The sequence below is a fragment of the Ranitomeya variabilis genome, chromosome 2, assembly GCF_051348905.1.
Source record: "Ranitomeya variabilis isolate aRanVar5 chromosome 2, aRanVar5.hap1, whole genome shotgun sequence".
Classification (NCBI taxonomy): domain Eukaryota; kingdom Metazoa; phylum Chordata; class Amphibia; order Anura; family Dendrobatidae; genus Ranitomeya; species Ranitomeya variabilis.
In genome coordinates, this window is record NC_135233.1 from 536,340,151 (window position 1) to 536,364,674 (window position 24,524).

The following is a 24,524-nucleotide window of genomic DNA, read 5'->3' on the forward strand; positions in this document are numbered from 1 at the left end:
AATCCGTGACATTGCAGCGTCCTGGCGCTATTGTTTAGTTTGACACGCAGCAGCGATCAGGATCCTGCTGTGATATCGCTGGTCGTTGAACAAAGTTCAGAACTTTATTTGGTCGTCAGACCGGCGTGTATCGTCGTGTTTGACACCAAAAGCAACGATACCAGCGATGTTTTACACTGGTAATCAGGGTAAACATCGGGTTACTAAGCGTAGGGCCGCGCTTAGTAACCCGATGTTTACCCTGGTTACCAGTGTAAAATGTAAAAAAAACAAACAGTAGATACTCACCTTCGCGTCCCCCGGCGTCCGCTTCCCACACTGACTGAGCGCCGTAAAGTGAAAGTGAAAGTACAGCACAGCGGTGACATCACCGCTCTTCTGTTAGGGCCGGCGCTCAGTTAGCGCAGGAAGCGGACGCCGGGGGACGCGAATGTAAGTATATACTGTTTTTTGTTTTTTTTACATTTTACGCTGGTAACCAGGGTAAACATCGGCCCTGCGCTTAGTAACCCGATGTTTACCCTGGTTACCAGTGAAGACATCGCTGAATCGGCGTCACACACCCCGATTCAGCGATGTCTACGGGAGATCCAGCGACGAAATAAAGTTCTGGCCTTTCTGCTCCGACCAACGATGGCACAGCAGGATCCTGATCGCTGCTGCCTGTCAAACTCAACAATATCGCTAGCCAGGACGCTGCAACGTCACGGATCGCTAGCGATATCGTTCAGTGTGAAGGTACCTTTAGGCCATGTGCACACGTTCAGTATTTTTCGCGTTTTTTTCGCTATAAAAACGTGATAAAAACGCGAAAAAAACGCAAAAAAAAAACACTTACATATGCCTCCCATTATTTTCAGTGTATTCCGCATTTCTTGTGCAAATGTTGCATTTTTTTGCTGCGAAAAAATCGCATCGCGGAAAAAAAAGCAACATGTTCATTAAATTTGCGGAATTGCGGGGATTCCGCACACCTAAGAATGCATTGATCTGCTTACTTCCCGCATGGACCCACGGACTGGGCACCATATAATTGGTAAAAAAAAAAAGAATTAAAATAAAAAATAGTCATATACTCACCTTCGATGGCCCCGGAGTCTTCCCGCCTCTCAGCGGTGCATGCTGCCGCTTCCGTTCCTATAGCTGGTGTGTGTGAAGGACCTGCGATGACGTCGCGGTCACGTGACCGCGACGTTATGGAAGGTCATGCACACACACACCATCTATAGGAACGGAAGCCGCTGAGGAGATCGGCTGTCTGCAGGTGAGTATAACCATTTTTTTTATTTTTTTTATTATTTTTAAACATTCTATCTTTTACTATTAATGCTGCATAGGCTGCATCTATAGTAAAAAGTTGGTCACACTTGTCAAACACTATGTTTGACAAGTGTGACCAACCTGTCAATCAGTTTTTGCTACAGATCGCTTGGAAAACTTTAGCATTCTGCAAGCTAATTACGCTTGCAAAATGCTAAAAAAAACGCAAAAAAAAAATGCGGATTTCTTGCAGAAAATTTCCAGTTTTCTTCAGGAAATTTCTGCAAGAAATCCTGACGTGTGCACATACCCTTACTGTCACTGAATGGAAGCATTGATTCCTGAAGCTGAATACTTTCCAAGTAAAATTAGTGCACTTAAACTGACAAGCAAGCAAATCTCTAATTAAAATCAGCCAGTTAATCTCTAACAAAACACAACAATAAGATCAATGTAACTGGTGCTCCATGGTGGAAAAAGTTTGCATCCCTTACAACTGTGGACTCACCTTTATGTTCAATGGTCCAATCACAGGTCAACAAAAAAAAATTTTTTTTCTGGTGTCCAAAATATTTTAATGAATTTGGGGTATTTTTGGGGTGCTGATTCTGAATATGCTATCAGTCTTGCCAGATTGGCTCAAGTTTTTGACATTTTTGGTATCTTATTTATAGCACTTGTTGGTAAATGCGACGCATCATCTCATTAATTTCTTTGGATTAGTACTTGAACTGAGCAGTTCTCAATATAGTTTTGTGTTAATTAGTGTTCTAAAAGTTTGTTCATAGCTTGATTTTTGCACTAACTTTATGTTGTTGTCTGTTTTCCAGTGAAAAGCATGAACTCATCAAGAAGAAGTTGTCTTAACGATCCAGACTCATTCTGTTACATTTGTGGTGAATACACACTGCCAAAACATAGAAGAAACATAACAGACTTCGTAAAAAAAGTGTATTTTGCCTATTTTGGGGTTATGCTTGGGGACCAAGACAAGTTTTGGGCACCACACATAGTGTGCAAAGCATGTATCGAATTATTACGAAAATGGAGCAAAGGACAAAGAAAAAGCTTCAAATTTGGTGTTCCAATGGTGTGGAGAGAGCCAAAAAATCATCATGATGACTGTTATTTCTGTGCAGTGCAAGTGCAAGGATTCAATAAGCATAAGAAACGAAAATGGGAGTAACATGGAATCTGCAAGAAGGCCTGTCCCTCATTGTGAAGATGTGCCTGTACCTGTGTTTACCATAAATAACAGTCATCATGATGATTTTTTGGCTCTCTCCACACCATTGGAACACCAAATTTGAAGCTTTTTCTTTGTCCTTTGCTCCATTTTCGTAATAATTCGATACATGCTTTGCACACTATGTGTGGTGCCCAAAACTTGTCTTGGTCCCCAAGCATAACCCCAAAATAGGCAAAATACACTTTTTTTACGAAGTCTGTTATGTTTCTTCTATGTTTTGGCAGTGTGTATTCACCACAAATGTAACAAAATGAGTCTGAATCGTTAAGACAACTTCTTCTTGATGAGTTCATGCTTTTCACTGGAAAACAGACAACAACATAAAGTTAGTGCAAAAATCAAGCTATGAACAAACTTTTAGAACACTAATTAACACAAAACTATATTGAGAACTGCTCAGTTCAAGTACTAATCCAAAGAAATTAATGAGATGATGCGTCGCATTTACCAACAAGTGCTATAAATAAGATACCAAAAATCTCAAAAACTTTAGCCAATCTGGCAAAACTGATGACATATTCAGAATCAGCACCCCAAAAATACCCTAAATTCGATGAAATATCTTTGGCACCAAAAATGCTGTTGACCAGTGTAATCTTTAGTCTGTGTCAAGCTCCTCACACCCCCATTTTTATTAACAAGCAAAGGCTAGGCTTACATCTGGGGGCTGATATTAATAGGCTGGGAAGGTCCATGGAAATTGTCACTTTCCAAGCATTAAAAAAAAACAGCTCACAACAGTCTACTTTCCTTTGGCTGGTTATGACATTAAATAGGGAGGATCCCAAGTCACTTTTTTTATTTATTTATTAACAAGTATATGAAACTAGACATGCAAAACACTGCTCCTCTCCTCCACTTGGACCATCCCCTCCTGGTTCAAGATTTTTTTTTTTTATTATGTGTTATTTTAAGTAATTTCCCTATCCACATTTGTTTGCAGGGCATTTTCATTTTTCTTTCTCTTTCACCTATTTTGCTTCCTTTTGCAGCCCCCTAGCCCTTATTACGACCTCTTTTACAGCAATTTTACAGCACCAAAGTTCAGGTCCCCATTGTCTTATATGGGGTTCAGGTCTGGGGTTAAGTTTGGGTCAAGTTCTCGTACCCGAGCTGAACTTTGGAGTACAGTTGGTGGGAATCCGAACTTTCATGGCTCTACTCATCAATATTCTTAATTAAATAGACTAGAGATTTATTTAGATCAAATCTATAATGTACTTGTAAATCTCTTTTTAATAATATATATTTTCTGTGTTCTCATTATACCTAGTCACCTAACAAACCCACAATACCACAAGATAAAATCGGTCCATTGACAACTTTGGACCATCCACAGAGCCCATTTTATGATCCAGAAGGAGGTCCAATCATTCCAGTGGCTAGAGTTGCTGTTGAGCGTATTGCAAGGAAGGTAGGTAACATTAAATAGCATACATAATAACTAATTGAATTGATAAATGATTTCATGGTGAAGAATAATATTAATAGGCTTTTGAAAAAAATCTATTTTGTTCTGCGCTAATATGGAAAAAAGTATTTACTTTAATATATATTTTTTACTTTTAAAATATGATTCTTCAGGTGAACAGTAGATGCTTTGTTCAGGTTGCCAAGTAATGCTGTTTTTTTCAAAGTTAGCTTTTCCACTCGCTTGTGGCAGATGTCTGACATCACACTCACTTTCACACTCCATATCTATGAACTGCTCTAATATTTATTGGCACAACTGTTTCTTCCCTTCCCATATTGCTAGTTCTGTTTCATATGACTTGTCTTATTTACTGCACTATTCTATATCCTGTTGTGTAGAGAAATGTGACTCTTCAAATTTTGTATAATATTATGCCTGATGAACAGACCTGAGTAGTAGAGATGGGCGAACCCGAACAGTAAAGTTCGGTGTCCGTACCAAACACCTACTGTTCGAGGATGGACACCGAATACAGACTTCACCAGGAAGTCTGTGTTACTGTTCGGGTTCGGCTGCCTGAACACCAGGTGTTTGTCATGCTTTCATGTGCTTAACAGCGCAGCAAACACTGCTTCTGATCAGTGGTGGAAATATCCCTTCCGGTCAGTGAGTTGTGGCCCCCATGCTGTTTAAAGACCGCATGAGCGCTCAGATGGGATCAGAGGTATAAAGTCTACCTCTGGTCACTGGTGTCAGCTGATGGAACTACTGCTCCCATCCTCTGACACCTGCTGCCACTAATAACAGTGAGCGCAGGAGCGTCTGATGAGTGTATTCATTAGCTGACTCCTGTGCTGTATATAATTTAAAAAAAAAAAAAAAACAGCTTGGGTCCCCATGAATTTTTTATAAACAGCCAGGCAAAACTCACAGCTGGGGGCTGCAACCCACAGCTGTCAGCTTCAACAAGGCTGGTTATCAAGAATAGAGGGGTCCGCATGCTGTTTTTTTTTTTCAATTATTTAAGTAATGGTTCCCCCCATTTTTGACAACCAGCCTTGCTAAAGCAGACAGCTGGGGGCTGGTATTCTCAGGCTGGTAAGGGGCCATGGATATTGCCCCCCAGCCTAAAAATAGCAGCTCGCAGCTGCTTAGAAAAGGCACATCTATCAGATGCACCAATTCTGGCGCTTTGCCCGGCTCTTCCCAATTGCCCTGTAGTGGTGGCAAGTGGGGTTCCGAATTGTGGGGTTGATGTCACCTTTGTATTGTTCGGAGACATCAAGCCCATGGCTTAGTAATGGAGAAGCATCTATAAGACACCTATCCATTACTAATCCTATAGCTGTATGGTAATTAAAGACACAGACAGAATAAAGTCCTTTATTAGTAATAAAACAAAACATACTTTTACTTTTTTATTTAAAAATAACAAACACAGTTATGCTCACCTAACGCCTATTCCACCAAAGCCCTCGTTCATCTGTAATAACCAAAAATAAAAAAAACAACAATATCCCTCACCTATCCATCATTTTGTCCCACACCGTAATCCATGTCTTGGGGGAAACAGTTTTCAACCTAGGCAGTGCCAATATGCTACCGTCCAGGCTGAGGACCATTGGTGACTAAAATGCTGCGAGCGCAGCCTCAGTGACATCCTCAACTTTACTGCCAATCACAGAGGCTGTGTTCCCTGCTGGGCAGAACTATCGTGACCTCAGTGAGATCATCACGGTGCTAGCATGGATCGCACCGAGGTCACGGCAGTTCAGCCCAGCAGGGAACGCAGCCTCAGTGAGCGGAGGTAACCACGATGATGTTGCCGTCAGTCACTGAGGCTTTGGGAAGCAGTTAAACATCTTCCAATGTCTCTTCCTCTGTTTAGCTCATGTCAGTTTGCATAGCTCTGCAAAGTTTGTACCAATGGTTCTCAGCCTAGACGGACGCATCTTGGCACCGTCCAGGTTGAAAACTTTTTTGCCCCAGACATGGATTACGGCATGGGACAGAATGACGGATACATGAGGGATATTGTTCTATTTTATTTTTGATTTATTACAGGAGAACGAGAATTTAGGTGGAATAAGCGTTAGGTGAGTATAACTGTGTTTGTTATTTTTAAATAAAAATTAAAAGTATGTTTTGTTTTATTTCTAATAAAAGACTATATTCTGACTGTCTTTATTTATCATACCACTATAGGATTAGTAATGGATAGGTGTCTTATAGATGCCTCTCCATTACTAATCCATGGGCTTGATGTCACCGGAGAATACAAAGGTGACATCAACCTCACAAATATTGACCCCACTTGCCACCGCTACAGGACTAGTGGGAAGAGTCGGGCAAAGCTCCAGAATTGGCTCATCTGATAAATGTGCCTTTTCCAGGCAATATGCAGACTACTATTTTTAGGCTGTGGGGCCAATATCTATGACTCTAACCAGCCTGAGAATACCAGCCCAGAGCTCTTTTCTTTATCAAGGCTGGTTGTCAAAAATGGGGGGGACCCCACGCTGTTTTTTTTAAATTATTTATTTAAATAATTTTAAAAATCAGCGTGGGGACCCCTCTATTCTTGATAACCAGCCTTGTTGAAGCTGACAGCTGAGAGTTTTGCCTGGCTGGTTATCAAAAATACAGGGGAACCACACCATTTTTTTTTTTAATTATTTACAGCGCAGGAGCAGGATAATGAATACACCCATCAGCTGCTCCTGCGCTCGCTGTTATTAGCGGCAGCAGGTGTCGGATGATGGGAGCAGTAGTCCCATCAGCTGACACCAATGATTGGAGGTAAACGTTGTACCTCCGATCACAGCTGAGCGTTCATGCTGTCTTTTGATAGCGTGGGAACTGTGGCTTTCTGACCGGCGGGGATGAATTCAGAAGCGGTGTTTGCCAAGCTGTCAGCTGTTCGGGCCCCCAATTCAACTGAATGGGGTCCGGGTTCGAGTCTAGGTAATGTTCTGGTACCCGAACCCCAACGTTTTGTAACTGTTCAGCCGAACTCGCCGAATCCGAACATCCAGGTGTCCGCACATCTCTACTGAATAGTCTTAACATTTTGCTATGGATTTAAAGACTACCTGTGATTTTAGAAAATTTTTAACATGTTATGGAGACAGATCATACAAGGTAATTGGTGGGAATTGACTTGATATTACCCCTATTGACCACTACATATTGAATCCTCCTTTAGTCTTGGAGTAAACTAGTGCTCAGCTCGCCACTTTTACTCCTTCATTTTAGTGTATGCTGGTTTTCTCAACATGTAAATACTCAATCCAAACTCCTGACATGTCTACATAATATGTCAAAAATATTTTTAATATGCAGTTATGTAATTAATCTTTAACTCTTTGTATTAAAGTAAACTTGTTGTTTGATTCGTGTTGCCCAAACCAGGGACAAGATGAGCCATAGGCAGGTTCCATCATCATACAAAAATCTATGTTTATCTCTGAAACACTGCAACTTTTCAGAGAAACATACTTTGGACAGAATAATTATTATCATCATTATTATTATTTAGTTATATAGCAACATTAATTCCATGGTGCTGTACATGAGAAAGTGGTTATGTACAGAGTTATAGATATTATTTACAGTAAACAAATTTACAATGGCAGACTGGTACAGAGGGGAGAGGACCCTGTCCTTGCGGACTTACATTCTACGACAGAATGCCTGGTTCTATGAAGACTAGCTTTGTTGGGCTAGTCATGACTAACCCTAAGTATAGGCTAGTTAGGTATAGTCATCTTAGTCACCGCATTCCCAGGTCCTTGTTCAAATTTTATTTCACTTTGAAACAGATAGGTATGGAAATTTCTGTTAAGTCTGAACTGGGGATGAGCTGCAATATCTCAACATCCCTTTTCAAATAATACTTCATTATTTTGACAAACATAGATGTTTAGTGTTAAAATATACAAATTTATGGCTATTTAGTTGACAGGGTATGTAAATGCCTGAAACATCAAGCTATATCAATGAACAGTGTATGCTAAGGATTTTATTTAGTATGTTATGTAGATAATTAGCAAAGAAATTGAATATGATTCATTGTGCTACCATTTGAAATTAAGCAGCATGAACATAACAAATTGCTATAATTGTGACATTGTGTGATTAATGTATACAGAACGATATTCATCATCAGCATGTTGAAAAATTGTGCTATCATTAGTAACAAATGAATCAATGATCAGACCAGCATCATATTTTTACAGTCTATTAATCATGTTTCATGTCTTACAGGGAGAGCAATGCAATATAGTCCCCGACAACGTAGATGATATCGTAGCTGATCTTGTCACTGAAGAAAAAGAAGAAGGTAAAAATATTATAAGAATAATATATGCTTCCAAGGAAAAATAGCCCTGATGTCATGGGTGCAATACTTCTACAAGCAGCTAGCCAAGGTCCAAATGTAGAGAAAATGGAATGGAAACTGCACTCCAATGAAAATAAATGAAAAAAGTGGGACTTTATCCACTCAAATACATGTGACATTTCAGCTTCTCCGCTGAAGCGTTTCTTAAGCATAACACATATTGCACATATTTCCTGATAAGTCGGTGTACTTCGAAACGTGTTGAAAAAAGCACAGTGTAGCATGTGAATATTTATTAACTCTGTCATATGACTCATGTCAGTAACATCGTCAGTGCATGCTCATTCAGCAACTAACATTGCAGTAGTCATTTTGGATAAGGGAAAAATGCCATAAAGCTGCAATAGTGTTGTGATACTATGATCAGGGCCGCCCTCAGGGCATTACTGCCCTGACTGGCGTATGGGGCCTAAACAGCAGAGGGGGCCTGCATCGAGCCCCGTCTTTTCTGCTGATCGGTCCCAGGGGCAGGATTCTGCGCTGCAGTAACTGAACCTGCGTCCGAGATGCAGGCTCAGTTATACTCTATTGTCCTGCGGGCCCAGGCCCGCACGACTATATATATAAGCTGCCAGCCAATCGGAGGCTGGCAGCTGAGGTCAGCACGCATGTTGCAGGCGTATGATGTCATTGTCATTGTATACTGCCCCTATTGGACAAACAATCAGTAGATTTGGTTTCCAGTACCATCTCTATGCTGATGACACCCAATTATACACTTCTTCTCCTGATGTCACGCCTGCCTTTTTAGAAAACACCAGTGATTGTCTTACCGCTGTCTCTAACACCATGTCCTCCCTCTATCTGAAACTGAACCCGTAAAAAACTGAACTTCTCGTGTTCTCTCCCTCTACTAACCTACCTTTGCCTGACATTGCCATTTCCGTGCATGGTTCCACCATTACTCCAAAGCAACATGCCCACTGCCTTGGGATCATACTTGATTCCAAGCTTTCATTCACCCCCACGTCCGATCACTGGCTCGCTCTGCTTATCTGCATCTCAAAAACATTTCTAGAATTCGCCCTTTTCTTACTTTCGACTCTGCAAAAACCCCTTCTGTTTCACTTATTCATTCTCATCTGGACTATTGTAACTCCTTACTAAACCAAACTCTCCCCTCTCCAATCTGTCCTGAATGCTGCAGCCAGCATCATATTCCTCACCAATCGTTATACCGATGCCTCCACCTTATGCCAGTCATTACACTCCATTCACTCCAGAATCCAGTACAAAATTATTACCCTCATGCACAAAGCACTCCATGGCTCAGCACCACCCTACATCTCCTCCCTGGTCTCAGTCTACCACCCTACCTGTGCTCTCCATTCTGCTAATGATCTGAGGTTAACATCATCAATAATCAGAACCTCCCACTCCCATCTCCAAGACTTTTCACGTGCTTCGCCAATTCTTTGGAATGCACTACCCAGCTTAATACGATTAATCTCCAATCCCCACAGTTTTAAGCATGCCCTAAAAACGCATTTGTTCAGACTGGCATACCGCATCAACGCATTAACCTAACTATCCCTGTGTAGCCCATTCAAAAAAACGTAAACGATAATCAGGTTCCTCGCATCATGTTCTCATACAGTTAATTAGCCCTCTGTACTGTTACATAGTTAGGTTGTTAACTGGTTCATGCAGCTTTACATGAACACCCGATCCTTACACTATGGCTGGTCTGAATAACTAAAGCAATTGTTACCATCCACATCTCGTGTCTCCCCTTTTTCCTCATAGATTGTAAGCTTGCAAGCAGGGCTCTCATTCCTCTTGGGATCTGTTTTGAACTGTGATTATTGTTACGCTCTAATGTCTATTGTCTGTACAAATCCCCTCTATAATTGTAAAGCGCTGTGGAATATGTTGGCACTATATAAATTAAATTATTATTATTATTATTATTATTATTATTATTATTATTATTATAGTCATTAGCCGGCGAGTGTGTGCTGGAACTGGAAGGACGGAACTTCGCCGCAGGAGCGCGGCAAGGTAAGAAGAAAGGTTTTTGTTTTTTTATTATTATTTTTTTGAAAGCGGCTCGGGGCAGGAATGTAAACACTGCGGCAGGAATGGAGACATAGAGGGCAGGAACGGAAACACTGGGGGTAGGAATGGAAACAAGGGGCAGGAATGGAAACACTGAGGGCAGGAATAGAAACACTAGGGACAATGATGGAAACACTGAGGCAGAAATGGCATCACTGGGGCAGGAATTGAAACACTGCGGCAAGAATTGAAACACTGGGGGCAGGAATGGAAACACTGGGGGCAGGAACGGAAGCACTGGGGCAGCAATGGAAACACAGGCTGGAATGGAAACACAGGGGGCAGGAATGGAGGCACAGGGGGCAGGAATGGAGAAACGGGGCAGGAATGGAGACACAGGGGGCAGGAATGGAGGCACGACAGCAGGATTGAGACACGGGCAGGAATGGAAACACTGGGGGCAGGAATGGAGACACAGGGGCAGGAATGGAAACACAGGGGGCAGGAATGGAGACACAGGGCAGGAATAGGGACAGGGGGTAGTAATGGGGACAGGGGGCAAGAATGGAGACACTGGGGGCAGGAATGGAAACAGAGGGGCGGGAATGGATACACTGGGGGCAGGAATGGAGACACGAGGGCTGGAATGGGGGCGGGATAAGAAAGGAAACACTGGGGGCTGGAATGGAGACATAGGGGGCAGGAATGGAGACACAGGAGACAGTATGGAGACACGGGAGCAGGATGGAGACACAGGGGCAGGAATGGAAACACTGGGGGCAGGAATGGAAACACAGAGGGCAGAAATGTTGACATAGGGGGCATGAATGGAAACATGGGGCCAGGAATGGAGACAGAGGGCAGGAATGGTGACAGGGGGCAGGAATGGAGACACAGGGGACAAGAATGGAAACACTGGGGGCAGGGATGGAAGCACAGGGGGCAGGAATGGAAACACTTGGGGCAGGAATGGAGACACAGGAGGCAGGAATGGGGACAGGGGGTAGTAATAGGGACAGGGGGCAAGAATGGAAACACTGGGGGCAGGAATGGAAACACAGGGGTGGAATGGATACACTGGGGGCAAGAATGGAGACACGAGGGCAGGAATGGGGACGGGGTAAGAATGGAAACAATGGGGGCTGGAATGGAGACATAGGGGGGCAGGAATGGAGACTCAGGAGGCAGGATGGAGACACAGGGGCAGGAATGGAAACACAGGGGGCAGGAATGTTGACATAGGGGGCAGGAATGTTGACATAGGGGGCAGGAATGGAGACATAGGGGGCAGGAATTGGGACAGGGGGCAGGAATGGAGACACATGGGACAAGAATGGAAACACTGTGGGCAGGTATGGAAACACAGGGGGCAGGAATGGGGATGGGGGTAGGTTTGGAGACACTGGGGCAGAAATGGAAACACAGAGGGCAGGAATGGAAACATAGGGGGCAGGAATGGAGACAGGGGGCAGGAATGGAGACACATGGGACAAGAATGGAAACACTGGGGGCAGGGATGGAAGCACAGGGGGCAGGAATGGGGATGGGTGTAGGAATGGAGACACTGGGGGCAGGAATGGAAACACAGGAGGCAGGAATGGAAACACAGGGCAGGAATGGAAACACTGGGGTATGAAAGGCAACACTCGGGCAGGAAAGGAAGCAGTAGGGGCAGGAATGGAAACACTGAAGCAGGAATTGAAACACAGGGGGCAGAAATGGAAACACAGGGGGCAGGAATGGAGACACAGGAGGCAGGAATGGGGACAGGGGGTAGTAATGGGGACAGGGGGCAAGAATGGAAACACTGGGGGCAGGAATGGAAACACAGGGGTGGAATGGATACACTGGGGGCAAGAATGGAGACACGAGGGCAGGAATGGGGACGGGGTAAGAATGGAAACAATGGGGGCTGGAATGGAGACATAGGGGGGCAGGAATGGAGACTCAGGAGGCAGGATGGAGACACAGGGGCAGGAATGGAAACACAGGGGGCAGGAATGTTGACATAGGGGGCAGGAATGTTGACATAGGGGGCAGGAATGGAGACATAGGGGGCAGGAATTGGGACAGGGGGCAGGAATGGAGACACATGGGACAAGAATGGAAACACTGTGGGCAGGTATGGAAACACAGGGGGCAGGAATGGGGATGGGGTAGGTTTGGAGACACTGGGGGCAGGAATGGAAACACAGGAGGCAGGAATGGAAACACAGGAATGGAAACACTGGGGCAGGAAAGGCAACACTCGGGCAGGAAAGGAAGCAGTAGGGGCAGGAATGGAAAAACAGGGGCAGGAATGGAAACACTGAAGCAGGAATTGAAACACAGGGGGCAGAAATGGAAACACAGGGGGCAGGAATGGAGACACGGGGCAGGAATGGAGACACAAGGGGCAGGAATTGAGACACAGGGGGCAGGAATTGAGACACATGAGGCAGGAATGGAGACACAGGAGGCAGGAATGGAGAAACAGAGGCAGAATTGAGACACGGTGCAAGATGGATGAAAGAACTTAAGAACAATGGTTAGATGGTGCAAAAGTAGGTTCCCAAACTGTGCTATGTCAGAAAAGTAGACTTTGCACACACCAGAATGCTGAAGTGAAATATTTAATAAGATCCACATACAGTAGTTGGATACAAACAAACGTTTTGGTCACTCAGACCTTCCTCAGTGAACTGACTGCTGTATAAAAAGTATAGAAAGGAAAAGATACTTATGGTAATAGCTGCCCCTAGGGGATAAAGCAGAATAGTTTATATAGGAAATAGAATCATGGGTCAATTGAACCTTATCGAGATGAGGTATGTGAGACGGTGCAACACGGTATCCACCGTTTGTTTGTATCCAACTACTGTACGTGGATCTTATTAAATGTTTAACTTCAGCAATCTGGTGTGTGCAAAGTTTTCTTTTCTGACAGGGCAGGATGGAGACACAGGGGGCAGGATGGAAGACACGGGACAGGAATGGAGTCACAGGGCAGGAATGGAGACAAGGAGCAGGAATATGGGGCAGGAAGGAGATACATGGTGCAGGATCATGGAGCAGGATGGATTCATGGGGCAGGATGTAGATACATGGTACAGAATCACGGGGCAGGATGGATACGATGAGACATGACATGGGGCAGAAAGGATACTCATGAGAGCAGTATGGGAGAACATATGGCTGGAGCCAGGAATGAGACACATGGGGGCCAGGATGGGGGATATTATTATCATAGGGGCTAATTAAGGGATATTATTACTGCAGTGATGTATTTATTTTATTTTTTGAGGATACTGTTTTAAATAGGGGGTGGTCATAGTATCAGCTTAGGACCGACGTCTCTGATGAGCAGACTCCACTGCAGCTGGGGAAGAATGGGAGACCGCAGAGGACATGGTGCAAGATTCCCCCTGTGCAGCGGCGGGAACTTGACACCTAACATTACCACCCCTCCTGGGGCCCCTCCCCCCTACTTGGGCCTCGCTAAGCTCGAAAGCTGCAATGAGCTGAGGACCCCAAATGTGCTCAATAGGCTCCCAGATCCTGTCCTCGGGACCATAACCCTTCCAGTCCACCAGATAGTACCTTTTGCCTCGTGCCACCTTGCACCCAACAATAGCATTCACCTCATAATCATCCGTGGACGAACCCCATGTCCCGGCAGGTGACTCAGAAAACCGGGACATGTTGAAGGGCTTTAGGAGGGACACATGAAAGGTATCGATGATACCAAGGCGTGGAGGAAGGGCCAGGCAATAGAATACAGGGTTGACCTTTTCCAGGACCTTGAAGGGACCCATGTAGCGAGCCACAAACTTAGTGGACTCAACTCGCAGCCTGATGTTACAGACGGATAGCCACAGTAAGTCGCCAGGAGCAAAAGTCAGAGCGGGGCGCCGGTGTGCATCAGCAGAAACCCTCATTCTCTCCTTGGAGGCCCGGATGGCATCCTGTGTGCGGTCCTAAATGTCACGTGCCTCCACGGGGGACACGCGGATGCTGGCAGTATTTAAGGAGGAATGTCCAGTAGAGTCGGCTGCGGCGTTGTTCATTGCAAACTCTGCCCACGGTAGCAAGGATGCCCAGTTATCCTGCCTGGCTGAAACAAGATGCCGCAGGTATGTGACCAGGGTCTGGTTGGCCTTTTCTACCAACCCGTTCATCTCGGGATGGTAAGCTGAAGAGAGATTCAGTTCAATGCTGCATAGACAACAGCTCTCTCCAGAACCGAGACGCAAACTGGGGACCACGGTCACTGACAATTTTGTCAGGCATGCCACGTAGGCAAAAAACATGCTTAATTTCAACGCCACCAAGGCCCGTGCAGAAGGTAGCTGCGGAAGAGGCACCAAGTGCACCACTTTGGAAAAATGGTCTGTGACTACCCAGATAAAGGTGCAGCTACGAGACTTGGGTAAGCTCACCACAAAGTCCATCCTGACCATTTCCCAGGGCCTGTCCTCCACCAGCAGGGGGTAAAGTAGCCCAGCAGGCCATTGCCAAGGAGACAGATTCTTGGTGCAGGAGACACACGACCGAACATAGTCTCCGACGTCACAGGCCATATGCGGCCACATGCGGCCACCAGTACTTCCTCGCTAGGAGCTCAGATGTCCTCTTGGGCCCAAAATGTCCACCCACCCTGGACGAGTGAGCCCAAGAGAGAACCTCCGGTCACAAATTAGGTGCAACAAAAGTCTTGCCTGGAGGCACAAAGTCTAAGGAGACTGGGGCCACAGTTCTCAGGCTCTCTGAGGGGACAATTAGCCTCCTCCTTTCCACTGATGACACTACGGAATGGGAGAGAGCGTCGGCACATATGTACTTCTCCCCAGAAAGATAATGAAGGATGAAGTGGAAGTGGGAGAAGAACAAGAACCATCTAGCCTGATGAGAGTTTAGCCGCTGGTCTGTCTGTAAATAAACCAAATTTTTGTAGTTGGTGTACACTTGGAAGGGAAAATGAGCCCCCTCGAGGAGGTGTCTCCACTCTGAAAAGGCCAACTTAATAGCTAGCAACTCCCTGTCCCCGATGGAATAATTCCTCTCCGCTGGTGTGAAGGTCTTAGAGAAAAAGAAGCAAGGATGCTTCCAACCTTGAGCATCCTTTTGGAATAGGACTGCTCCAGCACCGACGGATGAGGCATCTACCTCCATTATAAAATGTTTATCTACATCGGGGTGATGTAGAATGGGAGCGCTAGCAAAAAGAGGGACTTGATAGAGAGGAAGGCCTTGGAAACCTCCTCTGACCACAATTTGGGATTTGCTCCCTTCTTGGTGAGGGCTACAAAGTGAGCTACCAAATTTGAGAAGTGGGGAATGAGCTGGTGATAACACAGGTCAACAACAAAAAAATTTTTTTCTGGTGTCCAAAATATTTTAATGAATTTGGGGTATATTTGGGGTGCTGATTCTGAATATGCTATCAGTTTTGCCAGATTGGCTCAAGTTTTTGACATTTTTGGTATCTTATTTATAGCACTTGTTGGCAAATGCGACGCATAATCTCATTAATTTCTTTGGATTAGTACTTGAACTGAGCAGTTCTCAATATAGTTTTGTGTTAATTAGTGTTCTAACTTTATGTTGTTGTCTGTTTTTCAGTGAAAAGCATGAACTCATCAAGAAGAAGTTGTCTTAACGATCCAGACTCATTCTGTTACATTTGTGGTGAATACACACTGCCAAAACATAGAAGAAACATAACAGACTTCGTAAAAAAAGTGTATTTTGCCTATTTTGGGGTTATGCTTGGGGACCAAGACAAGTTTTGGGCACCACACATAGTGTGCAAAGCATGTATCGAATTATTACAAAAATGGAGCAAAGGACAAAGAAAAAGCTTCAAATTTGGTGTTCCAATGGTGTGGAGAGAGCCAAAAAATCATCATGATGACTGTTATTTCTGTGCAGTGCAAGTGCAAGGATTCAATAAGCATAAGAAACGAAAATGGGAGTAACATGGAATCTGCAAGAAGGCCTGTCCCTCATTGTGAAGATGTGCCTGTACCTGTGTTTACCATAAATAACAGTCATCATGATGATTTTTTGGCTCTCTCCACACCATTGGAACACCAAATTTGAAGCTTTTTCTTTGTCCTTTGCTCCATTTTCGTAATAATTCGATACATGCTTTGCACACTATGTGTGGTGCCCAAAACTTGTCTTGGTCCCCAAGCATAACCCCAAAATAGGCAAAATACACTTTTTTTACGAAGTCTGTTATGTTTCTTCTATGTTTTGGCAGTGTGTATTCACCACAAATGTAACAGAATGAGTCTGGATCGTTAAGACAACTTCTTCTTGATGAGTTCATGCTTTTCACTGGAAAACAGACAACAACATAAAGTTAGTGCAAAAATCAAGCTATGAACAAACTTTTAGAACACTAATTAACACAAAACTATATTGAGAACTGCTCAGTTCAAGTACTAATCCAAAGAAATGAATGAGATGATGCGTCACATTTACCAACAAGTGCTATAAATAAGATACCAAAAATCTCAAAAACTTGAGCCAATCTGGCAAAACTGATGACATATTCAGAATCAGCACCCCAAAAATACCCTAAATTCGATGAAATATCTTTGGCACCAAAAATGCTGTTGACCAGTGATAATAGTTAATGAACCCCATAAAGCGCTGCACCGCTTTGAGAGAGTGGGATTTCTGCCGGTCCATCACAGCTTGTAGCTTGGCAGAATCCATAGCCAATTCCTGCACGGAGATAATATAGCCCAGGAAAGGCAAGGACTCCTGCTCAAACATACACTTCTCCAACGTGGCATAGAAGGAGTTTGCCCATAGGAGGTCGAAGACTTTGCAAACATCTCTCCAGTGGGAGTCTATATCTGGAGAGTAGATGAGAATATCTTCCAGATAGACTACGACTGAGGTGGAGCATATCCCGGAAGATATCGTTCACAAAGTCTTGGAAAATGGCAGGAGCATTACAGAGCCCGAAGGGCATCACCAGGTATTCATAGTGCCCGTCACTGATGTTAAATGCCATCTCCCATTCGTCCCACTCACGGATGCAAATCAGGTTGTAAGCACTCCTCAGATCAAGCTTTGTAAATACCCCCGCTCCCTGCAACCTATCGAAGAGCTTAGATATCAGAGGCAGAGGGTATTTGTTATTAATGGTGATGGCATTAAGACCCCTGTAATCTATGCATGGATGTAGTTCTGTGTTCTTCTTCTGCATGAAGAAGAACCCCGTCCCTGCAGGTGACACTGACTTCCTAATGAATCCACTTGCCAGATTCTCTTGGATGTATTGGGTCATTGCCTCCGTCTCTGGGAGAGACGGCATAGACTCAACCCTGGGGAGGCTCTGCACCAGGCAAGAGGTCAATAGCACAGTCATAGGGGCGGTGGGGTGGAAGGGTCTCTGCAGCCCTCTTGGAGAACACGTCCGCACAGGGCCAATAGTGCTTGGGGAGAGAGTAAAGATCTGTGGGTACTTCAGTAGTAGCAACCTGAACGCACTCCCTCAGACATCTACCCTCACAAAATTCACTCCATCCCAAAATTGTCCCTGAGGACCACTCTATATGAGGAGAGTGGTAGTGTAGCCATGGTATCCCTAACAGGACCTCATCAATTCCCTCAGGAATGACTCAGTGAGATAATCTCCTGATGGGATGCAGACATAGTTAAAGTAAATGGAATGGTCTGGTGTGTTGTCTCTGAGGGCAGTGTTGACCCATTTACCACTTGTATGGTTACAGGTTTGGTGAGCATCACCAGGGATATTGGCGAAGGCAGATGACATAAAATTGCCCTCCGCCCCGGAATCCACGCAAATCTCTACCATAAGAGTGGATGGGCCTATGGTAATTGTCCCCTTGGAGGACAGTTTGGAGGAAAACGTCGCCGTGTCCAGTGTACCTCCTCCTACAGCCACTAGATGCTGACGTTTTCCCGACCGCTGGGGACATCTGCAGGCAAGATGCCTTGACTGCCGGCAGACATGACAGGCGTTGAGTGTGTGAGCAGTCCGGGACTTATATCCCGCTCGTGACACCTCCATGGCCTCATGTGGCTCGGACGCCTGGATCGGAGATTCCAGAGGTTTGGCGAAGGTGGAAGCCAGCCGAAACCTCTGCCTACACTTGGCTCGCTCCAACCTTCGCTTGTTAAAGCGAAGGTCGATGCAAGATGATACAGCTATTAGCTCCTCCAGTGTGATGGGAATCTCCCTAATGGCCAAAGCGTCCTTGACATGGTCATCCAGCCCCCTCCAACATACAGGGATAAGGGCTTTATCTGATCACTCCTGCTCTAATGCTAAAGTCCGGAAGTGGACGGCAAAATGGCTGACCATAGACGAACCCTGTGTCAAAGCCAACAGTTGGAGCGCCGTCTCATGGGTGACTCGAGGTCCTAAAAAGACCTGTTTCAGAGTGCTCAGGAACCACGGAGCATTCTGCACCACATGATCATCACGCTCCCACAGCAGTGTAGCCCACTCCAACGCCCTGTCCAACAGGTGAATCCCACCTTTGCCCGCTCTGTGGGAAAACGTGCAGCCAGGAGCTCGAGGTGTATTGTGCACTGGCTCATGAATCCTCTACACAGTTTATTGTCGCTAGTAAACTTATCTGGCAACGGGAGGCGGGATAAGGTCGGAACAGGAGGGGCAGTTGACAAACTAGCTGCAGTCATGCTAGCAGTCTGAACAGCTACTGTGGTAACATCCACAGCTGAGGTTGTGCACTCGAGAGCCGCCAACCTGCCCTCCAGCTGCTGGATGTACCAATGTAGTCGCTGTTTGTCCGCCATTACCAGCCAGACCCTGGCGCAAGTATAATGTTAGGGCTGGCGGATTGCACCGAATATTTATAAAGATAGTAATAAGGTTCTTTCGCAGCTGGGGCCCACCGTGAAGAGTATGGAACCTGCTGCTAGGTAATGGCGGCACTATATGGCGGTACTACACCAGAATAAACACGGGTTGCTTCACAGAGATGCAGAGAAACAAAAGAAATGCTGTGCCCTGTTAGCAGTCACAGGATGCAGCAGATGGACGCTAGTGTGGGATCCCTGAAACTCACCCACACTACGCTGGTGATTGATTTAGCTCTGACCCTCGGTGGCTTTTGAGCCCGCGCCTGAGTACGCCCTGAGTAAGATGCTGAGATCAAGTGGGAATTCCCATTCTACACTGAACAGCAGTGTTAATGTAGCTGGGAAGTCATTATTAGGCGCTGACTGCTTGCTCCACTCACCCTAATACCCAGACAACAACCAAATGGATGGGGATCATTTAGGAGCATTCACCAGTATCAATCTCTCAGTACACACATACATAGTCAAGCTTATACTAGCGCATGGCCGAGTGGCCATGCAAACCTTTTATAGTCGCAGCCTTCCAGGACCTTCCTGGTGGGCCAATCAGAATGCTACAGGACCTGGGCATGTGACCTCCGACCTCCAATGAGAGTTTGAACACACCTTCTCATTTAAAGATTTTTCTGTATTTTCATGACTATGAAAATTGTACATTCACACTGAAGGCATCAAAACTATGAATTAACACATGTGGAATTATATACTTAACAAAAAAGTGTGAAAGAACTGAAAATATGTCTTATATTCTAGGTTCTTCAAAGTAGCCACCTTTTGCTTTAATGACTGCTTTGCACACTCTTGGCATTCTCTTGATCAGCTTCAAGAAGTAGTCACCGGGAATGGTCTTCCAACAATCTTGAAGGAGTTCCCAGAGATGCTTAGCACTTGTTGGCCCTTTTGCCTTCATTCTGCGGTCCAGCTCACCTCAAACCATCTTGATTGGGTTCAGGTCTGTTGGTGTGTTTGGGGTCATTGTCCTGTTGAAAAATAAAGGATGGTCCAAATAAACGCAAACCGGATGGAATAGTATGCCGCTGCAAGTTGCTGTGGTAGCCATGCTGGTTCACTATGCCTTCAATTTTGAATAAAATCCCAACAGTGTCACCAGCAAAGCACCCCCACACCATCACACCTCCTCCTCCATGCTTCACGGTGGGAACCAGGCATGTAGAGTCCATCCATTCACCTTTTCTGCGTCGCACAAAGACACGGTGAGTGGAACCAAAGATCTCAAATTTGGACTCATCAGACCAAAGCACAGATTTCCACTGGTCTAATGTCCATTCCTTGTGTTCTTTAGCCCAAACAAGTATTTTCTGCTTGTTGCCTGTCCTTAGCAGTGGTTTCCTAGCAACTATTTTACCATGAAGGTCTGCTGCACAAAGTATCCTTCTTAACAGTTGTTGTAGAGATGTGTCTGCTGCTAGAACTCTGTGTGGTATTGACATGGTCTCTAATCTGAGCTGCTGTTAACCTGTGATTTCTGAGGCTGGTGACTCGGATAAACTTATCCTCAGAAGCAGAGGTGACTCTTGGTCTTCCTTTCATGGGGCGGTCCTCATGTGAGCCAGTTTCTTTGTAAAACTTGATGGTTTTTGCCACTGCACTTGGGTACACTTTCAAAGTTTTCCCAATTTTTCGGACTGACTGACCTTCATTTCTTAAAGTAATGAAGGCCACTCGTTTTTTTGTTTACTTAGCTGCTTTTTTCTTGCCATAATACAAATTCATACAGTATATTCATTAGGACTATCAGCTGTGTATCCACCAGACTTCTGCACAACACAACTGATGGTCCCAACCCCATTTATAAGGCAAGAAATCCCACTTGTTAAACCTGACAGGGCACACCTGTGAAGTGAAAACCATTGCCGGTGACTACCTCTTGAAGCTCATCAAGAGAATGCCAAGAGTGTGAAAAGCAGTCACCAAAGCAAAAGGTGGCTACTTTGAAGAACCTAGACTATAAGACATATTTTCAATTGTTTCACACTTTTTTTGTTAAGTATATCATTCCACATGTGTTAATTTATAGTTTTGATACCTTCAGTGTTAATGTACAATTTTCATAGTCATGAAAGTACAGAAAAATCATTAAATGAGAAGGTGTGTCCAAACTTTTTGTCTGTATTGTATATATACTAGATGGTGGCCCGATTCCTTCCGCATCGGGTATTCTAGAATATGTGTTTAGTTTATTTAAGAAGATTTCAGAATAATGCAATGAATACACAGGATTCGGCCGGCTGGGTGCGACCAATTAGCGAAGTGTGGTTCAAATCCCGCGCCAATTCGCGGCCGGACTGCGTCTGTCACTGATTGGTCGCGCCTGGCCGGCCACGAACAATCAGTGAAGCCAGGGCCAGCTCCAGGTTTTTGAGGGCCCCGGGCGTAAGAGTCTCACAGCCCATGTAGCATATAACACAGCCCACATAGTATATAGCACAGCCACGTAGTATATAGCACAGCTACGTAGTATATAACACAGCCCACATGGTATCTAGCACAGCTACGTAGTATATTGCACAGCCACGTAGTATATTGCACAGCCACATAGTATATTGCACAGCCACGTAGTATATAGCACAGCCCACGTAGTATATAGCACAGCGGCGAAGTATATAACACAGCCCACGCAGTATATAACACTGTCCACACAGTATATAACACAGCCCATGTAGTGTATAGCAATGTGGGCACCATATCCCTGTTAAAAAAAGAATTAAAATATAAAATAGTTATATACTCACCTTCCGGCAGCCCCCGGATCCAGCCCAGGCCTTTAGCGATGCTCCTTGGGACGCTCCGTTCCCAGTCATGCCTTGCGGCAATAACCCGTGATGACGTAGCGGTCTCGCGAGACCCCTACGTCATCTGGTGTAATTGCAGCAAGCATGAATAATAATAATAATAATTTTATTTATATAGTGCCAACATATTCCATAGCACTTTACAAATTATAGAGGGGACTTGTACAGACAATAGACATTACAGCATAACGGAAATCACAGTTCAAAATAGATACCAAGAGGAATGAGGGCCCTGCTCGCAAGCTTACAAACTATGAGGAAAAGGGGAGACACGAGAGGTGGATGGTAACAATTGCTTTAGTTATTCAGACCAGCCATAGTGTAAGGCTCGGGTGTTCATGTAAAGCTGCATGAACCAGTTAACTGCCTAAGTATGTAGCAGTACAGTAATGCATTATTGGGACCGGAGCATCGCGAGGAGCGGGAAAGGCTGCTGTGGACGCCGGAAGCTGAGAATATAATGATTTTTTTGTATTATTATTTTTAACATTATATGTTTTTACTATTGATGCTGCATAGGCAGCATCAATAGTAAAAAGTTGGTTACACTTATAGGGTTAATAGCAGTGTTAACGGACTGTGTTACACCGCTTTATGCCATGGTGTAACGTAGTCCATTTAACGGACTGTTAAAACGCTATGTGGGTGCTGAGTGGAGGGGAGTATGGAGGGGCACTGACTGGAGGGGAGTAGGGAGGGGTCAATTCGCGGCCTGACTGTGCCTGTCGCTGATGTGTCGCGCCTAGCCGGCTGCGACCCATCAGCGACGCGGGATTTCATTTACAGACAGACAAACAGACGGAATTGGACCTTAGACAAATATATATATATATATATATATATATATATATATATATATATATATATATATATATATATATATATATATATATATATATACATATATATTTGATAGAGATATAGATAGTAGAACGTCCGATAATTCAATTGTCGGCTTCTGTAAAATATTTGCAAAGCCAACAGGATATGACACATGGTTTACATACGGTAAACCATTGCATATCATTTCAATTTATATATGTCCCTAACTAATAATGTTATTAGTATGTGTGTATAAAATTTTGGAGCTATACGTGTTAAATTAAAGAATTAAATCACGGAAAAATTGCGTGGGCTCCCACGCAATTTTCTTGGCCAGAGAGGGAAAGCCAGTGACTGAAGGCAGATATTAATAGACTAGAGCGGGACCATGGTTATTGCCCCCCCCCCCTTTCCCGGCTAAAATCATCTGCCTCCAGCCACCCCAGAAAAGACACTTCCTATTGCCCTGTACCGGTGGCATATGGGGTAATATGAGGTTAAAGGTAACCTGTCACCCCCGAAATCGATGATGAGGTAATCTCACCGTCATCAGGGGCTTATCTACATCATTCTGTAATGCTGTACATAAGCCCCCGATGTTACCTGAAAGAGGAGAAAAAGAGGTTAGATTATACTCACCCAGGGGCGGACCCGCTGCGGTCCGGTCCGATGGGTGTCTCAGGTCTGCTCCGGCGCCTCCTATCTTCATCCCATGACGTCCTCTTCTGGTGTTCACGCCGCGGCTCCGGCGCAGGCATACTTTGTATGCCCCGTTGATCGCAGAGCAAAGTACTGCAGTGCGCAGGCGCCGGGCCTCTCTGACCTTTCTGGCGCCTGCGCACTGCAGTACTTTGCTCTGCCCTCAACAGGGCAGACAAAGTATGACTGCGCCAGAGCCGCGGCGTGAAGACCAGAAGAGGACGTCATGGAATGAAGATGGGAGGCGCTGTACCGGACCTGAGACGCCCATCGGAGCGGGACCGCCCCTGGGTGAGTAGAATCTAATGTCTTTTTCTCCTCTTTTAGGTAACATCGGAGGCTTATCTACAGTATTACAGAATGCTGTAGATAAGCCCCTGATGACAGTGAGCTTACCTCACCATGGATTTTGGGGGTGACAGGTTCCCTTTAATGTCCCCTTGCTATTGTAATGGAGAGGTGTCAATAAGACACCTATTCATTATTAATCCAATAGTATGAAAGGGTTAAAAATACACACAGACATTAAGAATAAAGACTTTTAATGAAATAATTAAACACACATTTTCGCCATCTTTATTACACTCCCAATCCAATCGAAGCCTTTGTTCTCCTGTAACAAAATCCAAAATAAAAAAGCTACAATATCCCATACCTATCCGCAGTACAATCAAAGGCAGTCAGGGGCACAGTCCACACCGCTATCTCTGCGCGTCTGCCCCGACGTGCGTTTCGGACCTTCCTTCTTCAGTGGGCCTTAAAGGGAACCTTTAACCCCCCTCCAGGCGTTTTTAACTAAAAGAGCCACCTTGTGCAGCAGTAATGCTGCATTCTGACAAGGTGGCTCTTTTAGTTCTGGGTGCTGTAACTGCCAAAATAATCAGTTTTGTAATTTGTTATAAATTCCTTGTCTGCAGACAAGGAGGCAGGCCTTTCCCCCCTGCTGCAGACGCCACACAGCCGTCACTCAAATCTTCTTGGCGCCGGGCACCGCCTCCTCACTGCTGTTTTCAAATG

General features: G+C 44.8%; 1 protein-coding gene across 3 annotated transcripts in view; it reads left to right on the plus strand.

The window, feature by feature from the left end:
* The window catches only part of SPON1 (spondin 1), a 1,148,287-nt gene that overhangs the window by 771,362 nt on the left and 352,401 nt on the right, over window positions 1-24,524 (plus strand). For all 3 annotated transcript variants that reach the window (XM_077288119.1, XM_077288120.1, XM_077288121.1), the window contains 2 exons: window positions 3,783-3,923; window positions 8,190-8,265. In XM_077288119.1, coding sequence (XP_077144234.1) covers window positions 3,783-3,923; window positions 8,190-8,265 — 217 coding nt within the window. The remainder of the gene's footprint in view (window positions 1-3,782; window positions 3,924-8,189; window positions 8,266-24,524) is intronic.